The 20,566-nt window shown below is 40.0% G+C and overlaps 1 protein-coding gene across 3 annotated transcripts in view; it reads right to left on the minus strand.

Annotated features, from left to right (window-relative positions):
* Positions 1-12,235: 12,235 nt before the first annotated feature.
* The window catches only part of GXYLT1 (glucoside xylosyltransferase 1), a 53,413-nt gene continuing 45,082 nt past the window's right edge, over positions 12,236-20,566 (minus strand). For all 3 annotated transcript variants that reach the window (XM_075600080.1, XM_075600081.1, XM_075600082.1), the window contains one exon: positions 12,236-15,389. In XM_075600080.1, coding sequence (XP_075456195.1) covers positions 15,228-15,389 — 162 coding nt within the window. In that variant the 3' untranslated portion in view covers positions 12,236-15,227. The remainder of the gene's footprint in view (positions 15,390-20,566) is intronic.

Below are 20,566 nucleotides of genomic sequence, written 5' to 3' on the forward strand. Positions count from 1 at the left end.
TTTTGATTTTTATCAAAAGTGCACTTCAAACGAGAGACTCCGAATGCACTGGGGAATTGAAGAGCTTCTGCCTTTAAACACAAACATAGTTCCCAGGCAACGCTAATGTATTTTGGGAACTCAAGACCACCAGCATCTACTAAATAAAAGGAATGAACTCTAAACAGACAGAGCTTAATAAAACGAGTGTTCCAAATCAGAAGAACACAAAAAATGCTGTCTGTGTGTACAGTAGGAGGTCCTCTTTTGCTAGAGGCTCTCCATCCATCAACATCGGAGAAGAGTTCAGGTTACTGGCACATTCCAGAAAAATCAATACAATACATCAGCAGTGACTTACAAATATTGCTTTGCTTGTAGCAAAACGTCTTTATTGATATATATTGGAAAAACACCTGACTGACTTGAGAATATGGAAAGCAATGTGCCAGCCCCTAAACTGCATAAGAGACGTTCTGCACACTGAACCCTTTCTGTAGTGGAGGGGTTACAATTCAGCAACATGTTAAAGGAAACAGGACTGCTTACTCAGCTACATTTCTTCCAGGTTATGGTGTAAGAAGAGTTACAACTGACTAAAAATAACAGAACCCATTCAGAATTTTTTTTTAGGTGGTCAGATAAAAACACTATGAACATAATTTCTGTCATTACTAAATGTGAAGCAGAACTCTGGATCTTTATTCCAAATCTGCTATGAAAATATTATTATGCAAGTATACATTAATAATAGTGTGTGGTGGTATAGAAAGCCACTATTTTAAATTATTTACCTGTGAAAATGTTCAATTTTATACAGACCTGGATTATAAAGGTCTCATTTGAAAACTGGGCATAAAAAAATGAATGGATTACAGTTTTCTACAAATAACATTGGAACACAACTTTTTGCAGATCTATTTCTACTGATACAACAGCAGCATATAATATAATGACAGTTGCTCTACCACCAAGGTAGTCCAGGATAATTACACCATTCAATATTAGCAAAAGAATGTGCTGTGGTACGCCAGGAATATTTTAGGTAAAAGTAATACACATAACAATGTATATATTAACAATCACAATATCAAATATTCCTGGACTGACACAATGTTTTTTCTGCTGCCGGGTGATGCATCCTGACCTATGCTCCCAGCAATGTTAACTTATTCTAACATGTTTATGGATGGTCCATAATGGTATACAGCCTAGGACTTTGGCTGTTCTCAGAAGTATAACTATTTTATTTAAGATACATGGTCCACTGTTCCCTTTGTAATTGGAAAAGTGTGGCAGTCATTCAGTGTTTTCAGTGTTAGCATGGGACGCATTTACTATGGGCTTCATTAAGGCAACAACTATAGAGACAAGACAAAAGCCATGTGCCCAAAAAGTTTCTGTGTGGAGATGAAACATTGGCATTATTAGAAACAAGAGGAGTATATCGCACCGCTCACCGTAGGTTATGTCCCCATAGTAGGTAATATATAAAAAAAGGAAAGCATGGTGCAATAAGGGAAGGTATTAATTAATACAGAGTTGATCCAAATAGAATCAAAAGAATCCCCAATTGCTGCTCTCTATGCGTATGGGAAAACGGATATTGGACAACAATGGTCCACCACATAGTTTGTCTGGAAATAGCAGTCAAAGTGACCGATGGGATCAGAAGTGTTAAAAACAAATATAATGCAAATGTTATTACAATTAATTTATAGGTAGAATGCGAGTAAGCAAACAACAATAGATAGTAATAAAGGTAATAAAGGTTAAAAAGTCCCCTTAGAGGAATGAGTAGATAAGGGTATTAATGTCTATCTGAACATCTCATAGAAACATAGTCATTACGTTTCAGATGTTAGGTCCGCCGTGACCTAAGACTGCCCGATAGGAGTGAGCATTTGTATCATTGAACTGAGCGCTAGGCAGCGATACCCATGCACTATGAACTGACATGACTGAAATATATAGACAGATACTAACAGCGGATTAAAAATACCTGGTGACTCTCTCACGACTATTTGGCACCACAACTGTGAACATACTTATCTACAAACACTACCAGTTGTGTTAGTTTATTTATGTGTGTAACTTCTCAGTTAATGTATGAGAGACTAGTCATAGTTTATGCACAAGAACTAATCCATTGGTGACTATATATAAAATTATGATTGGCATTTGACTTCACTGAGTATTAACTCCTTATCTGCTATATCATTTATCAGTCACCAACAGTGTACTTAACCACTAGTAAGGGTGCTGTCATCCTAGGGGATTAATACCCTCTGTGTGCTCCTATTTTCTTTTCTCACTATCTTATACCATATGTCGCAGTAGATTTAATGGGGACTATCATAGACATCTGAAACGGAATTACTATATTTCTATGAGATGTTCAGATAGACATTAATACCCCTATCTACTCACTCCTCTACAGGGACTTTTTTTTACCTTTATTACCATCTATTGTTGTTTGCTTACTCGCATTGTACCTATAAATTAATTATAATAAAATGTGTATTATTTTTGTTTTTAACATTTCTGATCCCTTCGGTCACGTTGACTGCCATTTCCAGACAAACTATCTGGTGGACCATTTTTTTTTCTTCACATTGGCTATATTACAGTAATAAATTGTTGCAGATAAAAGAGTGATACAGTACCTTCTCTTCCATATTATTTCTTAACTTTTATATGTGTGGGAACTTCCGCATCTTTAAGGCATCTGGTACAGATACATTTTTCTTGGAGTGTGTGGTAGGACAGTGTGTGCTACAACTACTATTTTATGTTAACATACTGTACTTTGCCTGGGCCCCAGCATGAGTCATATTCGATACTGAAGACTATCCTGGTGCTATAGGAGGCCTCCTTGCTACAGGAGGATGGGCTTGTACAGCGTGTGTACCTTGAAGCTTATTCTAGGTTTTAGTGAATATGTTTTTATATAGAATGATCTATGTTTAGAGACATAGATGAAGCACTAGTGAAACAATAGCATTAAGAGGGATTTTACAAAATTCTATCATATTGTACTTTGGTCTCTGAAGATTACATAGATAGAGGCTCTTACACATCATCAGAACTTATGCTTAATGTGTTGTGCCCCTACCAGCCTGATTTATGTATACTTATAGCTAGATTATGATGCTATTAAATATTCATGTGGGAGGGAATCTCCATTAATTTTCCATGGGATCCAGGAAATTATAATTGTTTGAAACAGAAACCAGCAAACTACTGTGAAATATTTTATCTGCTGCATTCAAGTAGAAGTTATTGCATAGAAGTCTAATTAAAAGCAGCTAATATACAAACACATGCTGTCTTATTTTTTCAGGGCATATTTTAGACAGAATTAATCCCAAAAATATACACTGCAACGCATGATATTTATATATTACATTTAATTAAAATATGTCTAGTGGCTCTAACAGTAGAATCAATTTACTCAAAATGGGGACAGTAAAGTAAAATTAATTTGCCTCTTTATTTGAAGTACCATCTATTAGGTTGTCTGATTCCCCCAAGTGGTGTGGGACTTTAAATGATCGCCCCATCTGCATTAGTAAAATAAAAATTAAGGGTATCTTACATTGACCTTCATATATGCACATCATTTATATGGAAAGAATACATGTGGAATACAGTGAAAGGAAATACATATTTATTAATATCAGTTTTAGTTGCAGTACAGAAGTACAAGTGAGACAGGACAAATACAAGTTCTCTGTCCTGAGGGACTCATAGTCATTTAATAAGTCAGGCAACCAGTTCCAAATTGTGCGTTACTATATTAAAATGAAGAACAGTCCTACCAGTATCCTACTGTAGGTGGTGAAGGCAGAGTTGTGCTAACATTGGTGAACTAGTTAGGTCATTAATTAACTTACCGAAGTGAATAAAAAAACACTTGTGTAGCCAGGTCTCCCCAGCCTGTCAGTGCCCCCCTCACCTAGCTGCCGATCGCGGGGGGCGCCGCGTCCAATGGCGGCTCCGTCCGGCGATTGCAGGGGTCAGGTCCCGGGGACGCGTGCGGCCGGTTGCTGGGGCCGCCCGCGCGTCACAGGGATCCCGGCGCTCTCGGAGCACGTGCGCCGCCATTAGCTTTTAGCTCGCGCATGCGCAGTGGTCGCGCATGCGCAGGTAGGGCCCCAGAGTTAGGTAGGAGTCGCGCGAGCGTGAGGCTAGGCAGGGAAAGGTTGAGCGAACTCCAGACAGCTCGAGCATGCGCAGAAGAGAGGAGGAAAAGCCCGCAAAGCCATAGCCTACCAGGGGAGGCTATAAGCTGGGACTACGTGTCCCATGAGCATTTGCGTGCCCCACGTGATACCAGGGAGCCAATAGGGCTTAGGAAGTCTGCAGAGGCAAGTGGATACAATTCGCGGGCTGGCAGCACGTTGGGAGTGAGAGTCAGGAGCAGCCCAGGGAAGGAGGTAGGGTGCAGGAGTCAGGGACTCCCTGCACTAGGCCAGCGGCCCTAAGGTCCAAGTTAGCCCTGATTCCCCACCAGGTTAGTGAGTGTTGCCAGGGACAGTCTCAGGTTAGGGACCCCTGTCACTTGCTATAGTTAGAGCTGGGGAATAGAGAGGGACAAGGGGGCTGAGTGTTGGTCTGCAGGGCGTTGCTGCAGGAATTAGGTGAGGTAAGCGACGTGAGACAACTGGGGGGTTCATAGCGGTAACCAGTCCGGGGAGCCATAGCCCAGGGTCCGTGTTGCAAGTGGCGTAAGACAACTGGGGGGTTCATAGCGATACCCAATCCGGGGGGCCATAGCCCAGGTCCGCGTTGCGCGTAGTATGAGGCAACTGGGGGATTCATAGCGGTAACCAATCCGGGGAGCCATGGCCCAGGGCCCGTGTTACGAGTAGGGTGGGTGCAGGGACCTACCTTGCATAGGATAGGCAACCCCGCAGGCCCTAGGAGTTTTCCTTAAGCCACCTAAGGATGCTGTACTGTAGGGACGGCCTATAGTACAGTGTGTGTCACGTTGTTATAGTGTTAGGTAGGGACTCAGCGGACGCTGCGGTTCCAGTTAAGGAGTTCGGGCCCAAGTCGGGGCCACAGAGAATAACTCAAGGTTGGGATCAGACGGATTCATTGCACGTTTGACCCTTTGTGAAGTGTTGCTGACCCGAGCACCGGAGTGCTCGGCAGGTATCATACAGTCATAAGTGCACCAACGGGCCCTTAGTTTAATTGTGACTGCACAGTCACCCATTGCTTCTCTGCAAGAGTGCGGGACATTGGGTGGGACTCTATGGACACTGGTTGGGATCACCTGGTGTTGGGAAAGCGTCCTGCGCGACGCAGTAGTAAGTGTCTCCTCTAGAGAGGGACACCGGTTATGTTGGTATTGTCATGATATGTGTTATCTTATGTTCTTAAGTAAATAGTATTAGTTATTATACCTCACCGTGTATGTGATTATTGTGATTGTCCTGCGAGGAACCACTCTCCCTCTGGTGGGAGCCATCGCAGGTGGAGGCGCTGAATTGAGTTACCCCTAGTATATATTGCCCCAGGTTCCCCGTGGCGGAAGCTCAGCCCTCCTGTGAGCCAACAGGTAACGCACCACATCTATGGTAACATTGTATATTCCCTTGCACCCCACACTATATCTGCGATTGGGGGGGGGGGGATACCTGTTACACTTGTAAGAAGAGCATCTATGAGTGCAATTGTTTCATCAGAAATATAGAGTTTTTGTAAACATTATAATAAGTTTGAGTGGTACTGTATACACATTTTGAGACTCCAGTACACTTTTCCCTACCTTCCTAAAATTATACTTTTGTGAGGTAAAGTTAACACCTTGCTCACCAAAGTAATTATATAGAGATGGAGGGAGTGATAGTGAATGAGGGCTTATTTACCTATTACCTCCAAAAAGATTAACCTGTACACCACTTGTGGACACAGCTGCAATTTTTTTTCAAAAGTTTAAAATCTATCTGCTTCTTGTTAGAGTAAATTCTGGTTTTGTCACTTTTTTTTTGCGTTTGTAAATACTGTGTTATGATATGCTATGTTAAAGAACAATCCAAGGTGGTGATTTTTTTTAACATAGGATTGAAGCAGGGGTTCTCCAGGGCCGAACCTCGTTAATTTTATTTTGGGGATCCCCTGCTCCCAGTAATACAGACCTCCGTAGAGGGTGCTGGTAACAGCTCCGCTTGGCTAGCAGGCTCCATGTAATGGTGGCGTTTCAAAGCTCCCTCGCCCTGCGAGCCAATAGGAAGCCGTGACATCATTGGGTTCAACTTCTTATTGGCCCATGTGAGCTTTAAACTTGGCCGAGATACCAGCACCCCCTTTGGAGGTCTGTATCTGAGGAAGCAGGAGGTCCATGGAGCTAAAATGAAAGGGGTTCAGCTCCTGAGACCCACTGCTTCAAACCTATGCTAAAAGCATGAATTGCTCCTTTAAATAGGCTAATGGAGCTTTGTTAATCTAGTCCTAAGGGAGTTCTTCAGTAAACTGTGGTAACTGCAAGCAATTGTTTACCATTGTAGCAGTCTAATGAAAAACCCACTTGGATTATGGATTGAATTTATGACAAATTATGTTCAGAAATCCCCATGGGGAATTATGAATCATGAGATGAACTACTGTGACCCAAGTCTAGAATTAATAAACCAACATTCTGTGTGTTGACTCATACTTTGAATAAGATATATAGGGACATTGAATACAGATATTTTGTATTATTTACAATATTTACAATAGAAAATAACCCCATGTAGAATTAAAAAAATAATAATAAGCACATGGAAATTATACTGAATTAGAATAACTGACAAACTAGAACTCCAGCCCCCTTATTCATCCATGCCATAGGATTATTATTATACTTACAATCTAAACAGCTGCATATGCTGCTGAGGGATGATTAACATGCCAAGCAGTCGAGTTGCTGAACATATTCACCAAGTGCAGAAGTGATTATAAAGACATCAGGTGGTTAATTTGACAATTTGTTTTCCAAGTATGTGCCTGGGGAGCCCAAGTCACTTTCCAGATTCATTGATACAGCTCAACCACAAAAGCTTTTGAGACCTCTGGATATAATATAGCATATTGTAAATGTCCTGGTTTGAATACCAGTACCATCTTCTTGGCCATAAGACAATCACTATATCTTTACTGTACGTTTCCTAGGCTCCTCAGAGTAACTTTAAGCTATTTAAGAAATGCTTTGTTTCATTGCAATGATGCACAACGTGGTGGAGCATGTTGAATGTGGTATTGCACATTGCTGGGACTTTTTAGTAAATAATATTTGGAGATAACACATGTATGCATTACATTGCAGATTAATACAATGAAGGCTGGGCTAGGAAATCTGAAAATACATTTAAGAAAACATTATGGTGCATTACACAAACAAGAATGATTTGGGGTATGTAGCCAACTAGTATGATAGTGTATAGTGCCAATTGGGATATTGGGGTGTGATAGTGTATGATGCCAATTTACAGGCTTGGCCTTTACAAAGACATGACCACAACACAGTGGTTACCAACATTTCTTTACATTGTTCACCCTCTGCTAGAAAATATTTGTTAATAAACCTTTTTGCATACTCATCAGACTTTTGCTAACAAAACTGTTTGACTGATCCCAGGCAGTGTAGTGTCCTGAGCTCATGTGGGACATATGCTTAATAAGGCCCCAAAGTGCACCTCAGTGAGTGCAGACATGGGTTCTTTAATTGGCAGCAATACCACCCATGATAAGGTGCTGTTTGGGTCTTACAAAGGGTGCAGTCCCCCACCTAGCTCAGGATCACACTATACAATCTGTATTTGCCATTACTTTTTTTTTTAAAAAACCCTTGCAAACACCTCATGAACCCCTATCAACATAAGTGACAGTTAATAAAAAAGATACATCTAATTCAGTGGTCCCAACTTTTGTGCACCCCCTTCTAAAAAATATTTGTTCCCGAACCCCTAATTGATAAATCTGATTACTCATCAGACTATTACTAACAAAACTGTTTGACCAATCCCTACAGTACAAATAATAAACCAAATAGTTCCCAGCACACAGAAATAGAGAGGACTTGTAATAGGCAAAAATAAATATTTAATGTGAAAGTCCCTTTTTTCATATAAAAGAGGCAAAAACATAAGAGACCATCTAATTAAGACCGTCTTAGGCAGAACAGTCATTAAGCAAACATTCTTAGGTACACCACGAGTTGGTTGCTACAGATACTGTAGTTTTGCTCAATGCAGTATTATGCAGGAAGGAGACACTTTCACCCACCCTATGACAGGTAGGGTACTTGATGACATCACTGAGCACAGCGTCAGGCATCTGGGTAATATCGTCTGCCTCCCGGTCTCTCACTGGCTCAGGTCTCTCAACCTATAGGACACACACACATTCTCAGCTAGCTCAAACTCCTACACCCATCACATCATGAATATATATTGATGTCAAAAAGAGTGCTACTGAGCGTGGCAAATGTATACAACAAAAGACAGAGGTGTCCAATGCTACATCCAATTGACACAACATATATGGTAATAAGTATAAAGTTTAAATACTTCAATAATAATAATTACTTGGCTATTTAGTTAAACCCTTTGGCCAAAGCGTCATAAGCCTGCATACCAACGTCAAGGTGTAACCAAATTAATGCAAGTCCTACACTACACTGTGAACCCTTCCTTTTACCTCTGTATGAGGGGAAAGAACCATAGTTAATCTTATTCTTGCAGCAAAGTGAAAAGACCTCCCAAATTAAAAAGGTGAGGGGTGAGCTCTGGGGGGGAGGTGCCACCTACCTCTATACAACCGTTACCAGTCAGAAATTCATTAACACACACATTCCAAGCTAGCTCAAACTCCTACACCCACCCAATGCTACATCCAATTGACAAAACATATATGGTAATAAGTATAACGTTTAAATACTTTAAAACTAGCAGCGCTATACAAGAACATATTATTATTAAACCCTTTGACCAAAGGTTTAACTAAATAACCAAGTAATTATTATTATTATTGAAGTATTTAAACTTTATACTTATTACCATATATGTTTTGTCATATGGATGTAGCATTGGGCACCCCCTGTCTTTTCTTTTTATGTACTCCATAACCTAGTTCCAGAAGTCCCTTATTTTAGGACATTCCCACATACAATGTTTGAGATTTACTTTGGGGGTTGAACATTGCAGGCTTATCTTTTCCTTTATGATTCATATCAAAAGCAATATACGCTCCATGCGATACCTTAAACGGCATTTCTCTCCATGTTTCTGATACCGTCAATTTCCGCACCTTTCTTGTTCTATCAAGATAATGTCTATATGCTCAATTTCTAAGACGTCTCTGTTCCATTTATTGCATACTACCTTTAAGGTTTTTTTCCTAATCTTTTAGTTTCTAAATAGATTGTATAGATCTGAGATTTAGTATTTCTCCTCCCTCGCTCCCCCACAGAAATCATCAAAAGCATTGTTTTTTCAATACATCTTTGTTATAATTGTTTAAACTCCTGCAGTAGTGTTGTACTTTCCTGTATTGATTGCATGTACATGCATTGTATTGATGTGTGCTTGGTATCTTTATCTGATCTTTTAGCTCTTTGAAGATAATACATCTTTCTTGGCCTTTATTCACTAGTGGTCCTATACATCTTAGCTCTTTTCTTTCCCGCTCCTTGAATGTCTCCTGACTTTGTCCTGGCAGGGATTTTGAGTTTCCTTGAATAGGTAAGAATTTTGACACTGTACTAGACAGCCCCATATTTTTTCTCATTGCGTTCCAGGCCGCATGTGTCCCTTATTAATATATTTTCTTTCATTTCTACTGGCAAGTTACTCCATTTTGTGTAGGATCTCCCTCAGAGATCTTGGCGTGACCATCTGTTGCTCCATTTTTAATGCGAAAGTGTTTTTTTTTTTTTTGTTTGTTTTTTTTCCAGTACCCAATCTCCTATGTATCTTGCAATGCATAATAGATTATATGTTCGAATATCTGGTAAATGAACCCCTCCTGCGTCCTTTGGCAGATAAAGTTTTGTAATGGCGATTCTGCTTTTTCCTTTCTTCCATATAAATCTTTTAATCATTCTGTTCAGCTCAATTAGCTTTGTGTTTTATTAATACAGGGCGCATTTGCAGAGGGTATAATAACCTAGAAAAACTCATAATTTCTACCAGCTGACATCTTCCTATCAAATGTAATTGTATATCCTGCCACCCTTCAAATTTCTTTATTATTTTTTATTAATGTAATTTTAATATTATTGCCATATAATGTTACCAAGGCTGGGTCTAGAACTATACCAAGATATTTTATTGCCTTGTATTTTGTTTTTTTAAAGGTATTTTTTCATCCCATTTTACTAAACAGTATCTAAATAGCTCTGTTTTTGCTCAGTTTACCTTGAATCCAGAAAACTTTACAAATTCTTCCATAACTTGATGGATATCTCCTTAAGATTCCTCTGGGTTGGATACCATTAACAGTAAGTCACCTGCATGCATACAGTTTTTAGTTTCTGCCTCTCCTATTTTAATCGCTTTATATGTTTGTTTGCCTTAAATACTCTGCTAAAGGCTCAATGGCGACAAAGGGCAACCCTGTCTCGTTCCTTTGTGGAGTTTGAATTCCTGCTGACATAATTTGGTCTGCATACATTGCCTTAACAACCTTTAAGAATGTTCCCGTTATTCCCATTCTCTGTAGCATCACGAATAGGTACTCCCTGATTACATTATCAAATGCCTTTTCTGCATCTACTGTAACAATTAAATTGGGGTGTGGTGTTTTTTTTGTCCAACTCATAGCTGCAATTACCCTTCTAATCTTTAAATATAGTACAATCCTAGTCTTAGTGGAATGAACACATATCTGGATGCGCTTTTCATTCGGTTTCCACTCCATTTTCTATGTTTTGGTCATTTTAGCGAGTAGGATTTAGTCCTTGTTGCCCTCCTATTTAACGTTTTAGTCTTCTAAATTTCATATGATCAGTTTTCCCTCTGAATTTGGCGATTCCCTTTGGATAAATGTATATATCTCCTATATTTTTATTTTATATATAAAAATGTTTTACCTGGAAGTAATACTTGAAAACGAGAGGTAACTCTCAATGTCTGTCCTGTGCACAGTATTATTAAAAATAGATGGTTACAGTAAAAGAACAGGGTTATACAGTGAATTCACAGACATTGCATGGACAGAGAGTTAGAAAATTTGGTACAGGGGATAAAGGGCTTGTGAGTTTCAGATTGAAATAGAGCAGCTTTAACATCACCAAATGGCTCACACCCTTTGGCTGCGCCAAAGGGTGTCCACCTTTGGGGCAACGCAGATGTACACTGGGGTGGTTGAGATTGAATCTGTTGCAGCTGTGAACAAAAAGTTATTTGTGTCCTCTTGGCTCATTAACATTCCAGTGGGTGGGGTTGACGTTCCAAAGTTTCTCCATGGTTCCCACACTCTTACAAACATTTGGACTGTGTCGTTTTGTATCCTTGTTAGTTTCTCCATAAAGGCATACTTTCCAAAGTCTTGACTTTACTTGGTCTACAGGTGGCTGTTTCTGTTTCCAGGGCTTTGCTATTTCACACCTGGTAGCTTAATAGATATGCGTCACTAGTTTATTTTCAGTTTTTTCACAAATTTTGAACTAGTCTACATAATAGTGCTGTCCAGTGCGTGCGTTAGTTTGTGCACGCGCATCAGTGCACGTCGGCGTGCGTGTGGTCTCCCTATCCTGCTGCACCGGTGCCCGAGCACAGGAGGCCACTGCGCACGAGCGCCGAAGGCAAAGACCAGTCAGTGTTTTTATGCATGCGCGAACGTGACGGTGCGCGCCTATTACTACCGTGACATCACTTGCGTTACGGTTTTTCGTTACAACGCAAGGATTTTTTCCCATGAAAACCCTGTAGGTGCCAGCAAAGAAGTTTCACTTCAAAAACTCATCTCTTTAAGAAAGTATGTGGGTAGCTCCATAGTGGATACTATACATCAACATTGACTCCTTGCAGACGCACTTACCAGGACACCCTCCTAGTGCCCAAGTTCTCCCTACTTTCCACTTGTATTGTAAGCTCTTTGGGGCAGGGACTCCTTTTCTGAATGCTACTTTTATGTCTGAAGCGCTTAATCCCAATATAAAAATAAAGATATACCTACAGGTACATACCAATTTTTAGGTGGGGGGGGGGGGGGTGGAGGAGAGGAAAGAAACATTGAAGGCTGAACAAAAAAGAAACAATGCTTCATTTTAATGTTTAATTGTACAAATATATTCACTTACATAGATTTAAACATGTACAAAAAAGTCCTCAGGTAATATAAACTTTATTCCAACTTAAGCAGTAAACTATGGTCCCAATGTAAGCACCATTCTAATTATTTATGAAGTAAAATGTCAATAAAATAAAGTAAAACTATATGCACCATAATAGGTCAATAATATAACTTTAATCTCAAATAACTTTTGGCAGTATTAAAAGGAGCAATCCATGCCTTGTTTCCAGTTTGTTTTTTATTTGTTTTTATACAGGATTGAAGCAGGGGATCTCTAGAGCTGTACCCAATTAATTTTAGCTCGAGGGACCCCCTGTCTCCAGATACCGGTACCCCCGCCGGAGGGAAGTGTATCTCTGCAGTTTAAAGCTCCCACAACACATGGGCCAATTGGAAGCCGCACCAGGTGACATCACGGCTTCGTATCGGCCCACAGCCTGGGAGAGATTTAAAAATCCGCTGCAGGGGTATGCATCTCTGGAAGCAGGGGGTCCTCATGGAGGAATTGAATGGTATTCAGCTGCAGAGACCCCCTGCTTCAATCCTATATTAAAAAAAATTAAATATAAAAAACAGCATGGATTCCCTTTTTAAATCTAATCCAGAAACAATGATTCTCCTGAAATGGTTAGTAAGAATTTGATTAGGTTAATGCTATGCACTAAAACCAACAAATAACGTTAGAGGTAAAAATACCAATACATTGTTTATTTAATTTGTTACAACCAAGCAGCATTATTTTGATTTTGCGGTTGTGATGTAATTACAGATTTGCAAAATTGGTGCTCTCCCCCTCCCCCACCAAATCTGTTTCTCCAAACAATTAGGCAACCTTTTTTAATCCAGTTTCAGACCCTGAAATAAAGCTTTTTTTTTTGAGAGTCCCATTTAGTAGACTACCCATTCACTTATATACCTGTCATGCATATTCTATGTTGAGCCACAACGGTGAACACACAACTGCGCTACAGAATGTGTTCGCACTTTACAAATAAACAATAAGCCTATTCGTGGCAAACCAGATTTCTTAATCCTATTCGCTTATTTAAGTTAGCCTTTTTCTCCACAAAATATAAATGACACTATTTGGCATTATACGTACTGCAAGGAGAACTCAATCGATCGTTCGCCTGCCTTCAAAAGCTGTATTTCTGGGTTTAAATTGGCTGGTTATAAGTGCTCCTATCTTGCAATTAAAGACGTAATGTTACAATTTCATGCCATGTTATCATGGGCAGAGGAAAGCAACTGATATGAACTAACAAATATGGATTCAAATATTATTTACAATTTCCAAATATGGTAAAGAGCCATGTTTTTTTTTCTGGTATTTCACATTCACTAACAAAAATGGTTCGGGAACAATATTTCTGGACCAATTCATGTTTTGTTTCCCCATTTTGCAGTATGCAACCAGCATGTTTTCAGTAAATAGATACATGCCAAAAAAGATCCTGTATTTTTCCCAGTGTTTTACTTGTCCAGAGTTATTGTTTGATTATATTCCAGTAAGGATACAATGTATGCTGGGAATGTCCAATGTAAATTCATACATCAAGCACAAAATAGTGTTGATAAAATAAATCAATTCAAAGAATTGGGGGCACAAGCAGTAAGTGCCCGTGTGGGTTATCGCACTCAAGTCAATAATAACGGAAGTCTATGCCCGATGCGACAACCTTTACTGGCACTTGATGCATATGCCCCATTGTTCTAAAAGTGGCCTCACATCTCAAAATGAGAGCATACAAGTTAAAAGATTAAACCTTTTCAAGTTCTCTTATGAACACCAAAAAAAGGTACTTTACTCCAGAAAATAAAATGTTTAAAAGAATAGTGTTGAAATGTCTTCTAAATAAAGCGATTCTGTACTCTAAACAATAAGAAATAATGCATGATATCTGCATGTTGTATCCAACAGGATGTATATTTAAATAACTAAAAAGCATTTTTGATTCCAGAATGCCCAGGAAATGCAAAAAACTTAACACCATTACATTTCAACCATATAAAAACCACCATATAGCTACAAAAATTAGACAATATTCAAAAAACATTTGTCGTTTACAGTGCTTCACATTGTTTTTTAAAAATGTGCAGTTTAACTAAATAATGCTATAAGATTGTCAAAACAGCTCCTTTGTGAAGGATTACAAGAAAAACAATTACAACAAACATAAGGCACATTGATTTCTAATTAGGACATAACTTTTTTTGAAAGAGGAAAACAAATTGTAAACAGCTCTTCACATTTAAGTTAAGTATAGTGTCAAATTATACGACATTCACCACTCGAAAGCATAAAATCATGTCCGATTTCAGGGCCGTTCAAGCCGTACATCCCAAATTGCAATTAGTGTAAAGCTATTTATATTGTGACAGCTCACTAAAACAAGACACTGAACCATTGCATTTAGTGTTTTGATTTAAGTGTAGTGTAGAATAGTATTAACTGATGCAGTAAAAGGTAAATATTCAAAAGTACATAACAGCTCAATATAGACCCTTCCCAGATAATGACATTTTGGTTTGCTTTATTTCCCAATTTGCTCTTGGCGACCCAAAAAGCTTTGCTTTCCAGGACAGTGGGGTTTTATTTGGAAGAGGTAATTTCCAAAATATTATTTAAAGTTAGAACAAAAGTGTTTCTCTCTCTCCTCTCCTTCCCCACTTCATTTTGCCTGAATAAAAGCTGTAACATTACTTTTTATAATAGCCATACACACATTTAAAAGAACTATTGCAAATAATGATTTGTGTATTAAACACGCACAGTATAACCTCTTCTAAATAATTACACGTATCTTCTTCATTTCCGATGGACTGGCACAATGGTTTTCATAGAAAACTGTACACGACGTGTAACAAGGCTTCTGAACCAAGCATTTTGACATGTCAGCTCAGTTCTTTGTGCCAATTAAGTTTAGTTCATCAAAAAGTGTGCTCATTTGCCCAAAGCATCACCTTACATTTGATGGCCTTGCATAAAAATCTTCAATGCTTTTTGTTAGCTGCTTGGTGAATACTTTATGAATCCTTCCACAGTACGTGTTTATTGTTTTTTGCAATTCCAGTTCTAATGGATGTAACAGGGAGCTGACGAGATCGTCTCCAAATGAGTACTGTGAAAAGAATGAGAAAAGGTGTAAGTTGTATGTAACAATTGTAAAACACAAACAAGATGAGTTATCAAGATACTTTTATCTGGTTAAAACTGGTGATGTGGGGCATCCATCATTTGCATGCATTTTTATGGAAACATTTTCTGTCAGTGCAGTGTAATCTCAGATCCCCCAGCACCTCCTTTCATTTTTACTTCCACATGACAGACTGTTATATAGCACCATTAAAATAGACTATTGATTTTTGAAGGTTATATATAAGGCAGCCTCTTACATTACAATGAGTACCAACAATTTTTACAACTCTTTGGTGGGTCTACAAGTAATACATTGCTTATTAGAAGGCTTATGTTGTAGGCTGAAAGAAAGAAATTAGATGTGTGGCTGAAAACCTTGCATACATTTTTAAGTAATAACCTTTACAAAAGTTGGCAAATTAACCGACTATGTCATAAGGATATTTCAAACTGAATGTGTACATAAAAAGGAAAAAAGCAACTTCTCTTTGGTCTCCAATGGAAATAAAACAATTAGTCAGGGGGTGGAAAAATACTGGGCGCCTAAAATGCTACTCCTTTACACCTGTGTTCAAGGCTACCGCTTGTCATGTGTTCTCCCTTTTCTGCAGGGGCTTCTGGGAGATGTAGTACTGAACCTCTTCCAATAGTACAGTATTTAAAGATCGATAAACAAGTTTCAGAATTCCAGGGATGAGCCAATCAGTGCAGAGCTTTGGTAACCACACCCCTTCCTCTAGTATATGTGTGCGCATGTGTGTGTGTGTGTTTTCTTTCTACAGCATGGTTCAACTCCAGGTGTGAGTTCATTGTGACCTTGGGCAAGTCACTTTATCTCCCTGTGCCTCAGGCCCAAAAAACATATTGTATGCTCTACGGGGCAGGGACAGTGTCTGCAAAAATTTTATGCACTGCTTACACAGTCAGTGCTATACAAGAAAAAGAATATATTAGAATATAATCTTTACATATGACAATACTGTATAAACCATGTTGGCTCGTTTCCTGATATTAAACAGATATTTTACCTTGCTTGAAACCATTAATTTACAGAGATTAAGAATTGTGGTGGCAGTCGTACATCTGTGTACGGGTGTCACTGTGTGCGCAACAGATACATAGCCACCGACTGGGGGATGCCATTACAATCAACCCACCCAGCTTTTTTTTCTTCAAATTCTGGCTCCTCAACATTCAGGCTCATATTTTTGTCCACTCCTGTCGTAAGTAAAACTCTTAAAGAGAAAGAACGTAACGACAAGTTTCCATCCACCACCATTGTAGATTGTTTTCTTTGCCATCCAAGACAATCTGAAACGGACTTCATACGGGTTCCCCGTACTTGCAGTATGTTGCTAGAAATGACCAAACTAGACTATGCAAAATATTTGATATTTACTCAAAGTAGAAATGTATACAATTATCTTTCACATACTGCACATCTCAGCACTAACCTATTGCTGCCATGCGCCACTACGGTTTTTATTTGCTTTGACTTCACTTCTTTTCAAAATACACACTTCTTTCTACCAGCCTCATTATGTCTCTAACTCTATTCATATCTCTCCATATCTCCTTCCTTCGCCACTTCAGTTCACATGAACGCCTTTCTTACCTGCATCCTCTGATAACACAGCTATATCCCGCACTAAAACACACCCTTACAAATCAGCCTCACACATTCTTTCTATCCATGCTTTTCCTCCTTGTTTCTGGGGATCTCTCTCCCAATCCTGGTCCCAGCCTTATTTCTGTATGCTCTCGTTCTCGCCTTCCACATACAACGTCTACTCCTTCTGATGTCAACCCCTTTAACCTCATACCCATCCCGTCACCCTCCCTCCTCTCTCCTGAGTCCTCTAGAATGCACACTCCCTTTCTAACAAGTTCCTCTCTGTGCATGACATTTTTCTCTCACTCTCTGCTCCTCTTGCTATAACTGAGACCTGGCTCACTCAGTCTGACTCTGCTCTGGAAGCTGCCCTCTCTTATGGTGGCCTTTCTTTCTCCCACACTCCGCGCCCCGTTGGCAGGGGTGGAGGCGTGGGGCTCCTGCTCTCCTCTGCCACTACAATACCCTGCCTATTCCTCCCTTCTTTGAGGCTCTCACTGTCCAGCTTTTCTCTCCTCTCCCTGTCCACGTGGTGGTCATCTATCGCCCACCTCCCTCTATTCATCCCCCTTCTGTCTCACTTTTAATCCTGGCTCTCTATCCTCAGACTCCACTGTTCTTCTCCTTTGGGACTTCAACTGCCTCTCTCCCTTGGGCTTCCCACTTTCTTTAATTTTTTATTTTGGCCCTCAACAGTGACTGAAGCCAGCACCCACAAAGATGGCCACTACCTAGACCTGGTTTTCACCAAAAACTTCTCTGATTTCTCCATTTCCTCTCTCTGACCATCACTTCATCTAATTTTCTCTCTCTCACTTCTCCCCTTCACCTCCATCTACCCCTCATCTCTGCAGAAACCTGCGCTCTATTAACCTAACCGCTTTTGAGTCCAATTTAAGCTCCTCCCTCTCCTCAACTCCAGACCCGGACAACCTGGTTAGGAACTACAACTCTGCCCTATCCTCCTCTCTTTATCTACATGCCCGCTTTCTCTCTGCCACTCTCGCCCTTTGAACCCCAGATCCTGGCTAAATTCCTTCATATGCATGCTGCGTTCCTGCACTCGTTCCTGTGAATTCCTCTGGAAGAAATCTCACTCTCGCAGACTTCCTTCACTACAAATTTATGCTGTCCTGTTTAAACTCTACCCTCTCTAAATTAAACAAACCTACTTTTCTTCACTGATCACTGGTATCCGCACTGCTCACTCAACTGAAACAGCCCTCACTTAAATAACAAATGATCTCCATGCTGCCAAAGACAGAGGTCATTACACTCTGCTCATATTACTCAACCTCTCTGCAGCATTTGATGCCATGGACCACCATCTTCTCCTTCACATTCTCCATACTCTTAGTATTCATAACAAAGCTCTATCCTGGATCTCCTCTAACCTCTCCCATCGTACTTTCAGTATCCCTTTTGCCAACACCACCACCACCACCACCACCTCTATCGATCTCTCTCTATGGGCGTACCCCAGGGCTCTGTCCTGGGACCCCTTCTGTTTTCTCTTTACACACTCTCTCTAGGTGACCTAATCATATCTCTTGGGTTCAAATATCACAGCTACGCTGATGACACACATTTACTTTTCTACCCATGACCTTATACCTACTGTACAGACTAAAGTTTCTGAATGTCTCTCGGCTAGATCATCCCGGAAGGCCCTCCACTGACTTAAACTTAACATGGCAAAAACAGAGCTCCTCATACTTCCTCTCAAACCTGGCCCCATTTCCTCCTTCCACATTACTGTTGGAAGTACTATCATTCACCCAGTACCACAAGCATGCTGCCTAGGGGTCACACTGTACTCCTCTCACATTCTCTTCTCACATTCAAAAAGGTAGCGCAAAAAAATTTCCTCCGTAATATTACCAAGATACGCCCTTTCCTCTGTTGCTCGACTGCAAAACCTCTAACAGACCCTCATTCTATCCAGTCTCAACTACTGTAACCTCCTGCTGTCTGGCCTTCCTGCCTCTCACCTGTCTGCCCTACAAACTACCCTAAATGCTGCTGCCAGAATCACTCTACTCTTTCCGAAATCTGTCTCAGCGTCTCACCTGCTGAAATCCCTCTCCTGGCTTCCTATCAAATCTCGTATCACACACTCCATTCTCCTCCTCACTTTTAAAGCTTTACACTTTTCTGCTCCTCCTTACATCTCAGCCCTAATTTCTCGCTATACACCATCCCGACTCTTGCATTCTGCTCAAGGATGTCTTCCCCCTACCCCTTTTGTATCTAAAGCCCTCTCCTGCCTTAAACCCTTCTCACTGACTGCCGAACACCTCTGGAATGTCCTGCCCCTCAACAGCCGACTAGCACCCTCTCTACATACATTTAAGACCCACCTGAAAACACACATGCTTAAGGAAGCATATGAGTAGCTCCATAGCTGATAATTAACAGCTCATATTTTAACCTTGGTCCCTTGCAGATGCACTTACCAGAATGCCCTCCTACTATCTCTGTACGTTCTTCCTACCAACAAATTAGATTGTAAGCTCTTTGGAGCAGGGATTCCTTTTCTTAAATGTTACTTTTATGTCTTAAGCACTTCTCCCCTTTGTGTTATTTATATTATTTGTTATTTATATGATTGTCACATATATTACTGCTGTGAAGCACTATGTATATTAATGGCGCTATATAGACATACAATACAATATACAGCAGAGACTGCGACTATTCTAATACAAACCAGTGGCAATCGCCAAAAAGACCCACGTACACCCAGGTACATGCCTTCAACTAGACCCAGCATTTCTGCATTGATTAATGGCCCATCAGATTAACAGCAGGGGTCCCTGGCAGTCCCTTTCAAACTGAATGGGACTGCCAGGGACCCCTGCTGTGTTAATCCTATGGGTCATTAGTCAATACAGAAATGCCTTAAACTAGCTAGGTTACACCCAGCACACACCCAGAATGTAACCGGGCTAGTTTAAGGCAAGTTTTAGAATAGTCGTGGTCTCGTCTGTAGATACACACTATGAATGGATTAAAAAAAAAATGTATGGTAGAGGTATAAATTAGCATCAAAGACTGTTGTTCAATAAATTAAATAGTCCACTAGTCTGTCTTTATATTGCTAAAGAGAAAGGCCTTAACCCAGCATATACTCCTCTGTAAAAATAAAACAGATAAAAGACACCAACACTGAGCAGAAAAGTCAGATCGCCAGGGGCTGATCCCAGGCCGAGATTCACTCCGGATACTTTGGAGGAACTTTTTCTTCAGACAAACAGAAGTACCGCGTTATCTAAAGTATGGTGTGCAGGAACGGGACAGAAGAAATGGTTTCGCCCTGAAACGTTGTCTCCCTTTTCAGTTGTAAGGAATTTTTTTGTCTCCCTGTATTTTTGATCACTTTTGTCCCACCATCCTGGTTTCTCACTGTATTTATTTGTTGTTCTATGTTGTTTTGCTTGAGTGTATTTCCAGCCCATTTTTTTTATAGTTTGCGTCTTATCTGTTCTATTTTTCCCAGAGGAATATATGCTGGGTTAAGACCTTGCTCTTTAGCAATATAAAGACAC

Source organism: Ascaphus truei, chromosome 5 (assembly GCF_040206685.1).
Source record: "Ascaphus truei isolate aAscTru1 chromosome 5, aAscTru1.hap1, whole genome shotgun sequence".
Taxonomy (NCBI): Eukaryota; Metazoa; Chordata; class Amphibia; order Anura; family Ascaphidae; genus Ascaphus; species Ascaphus truei.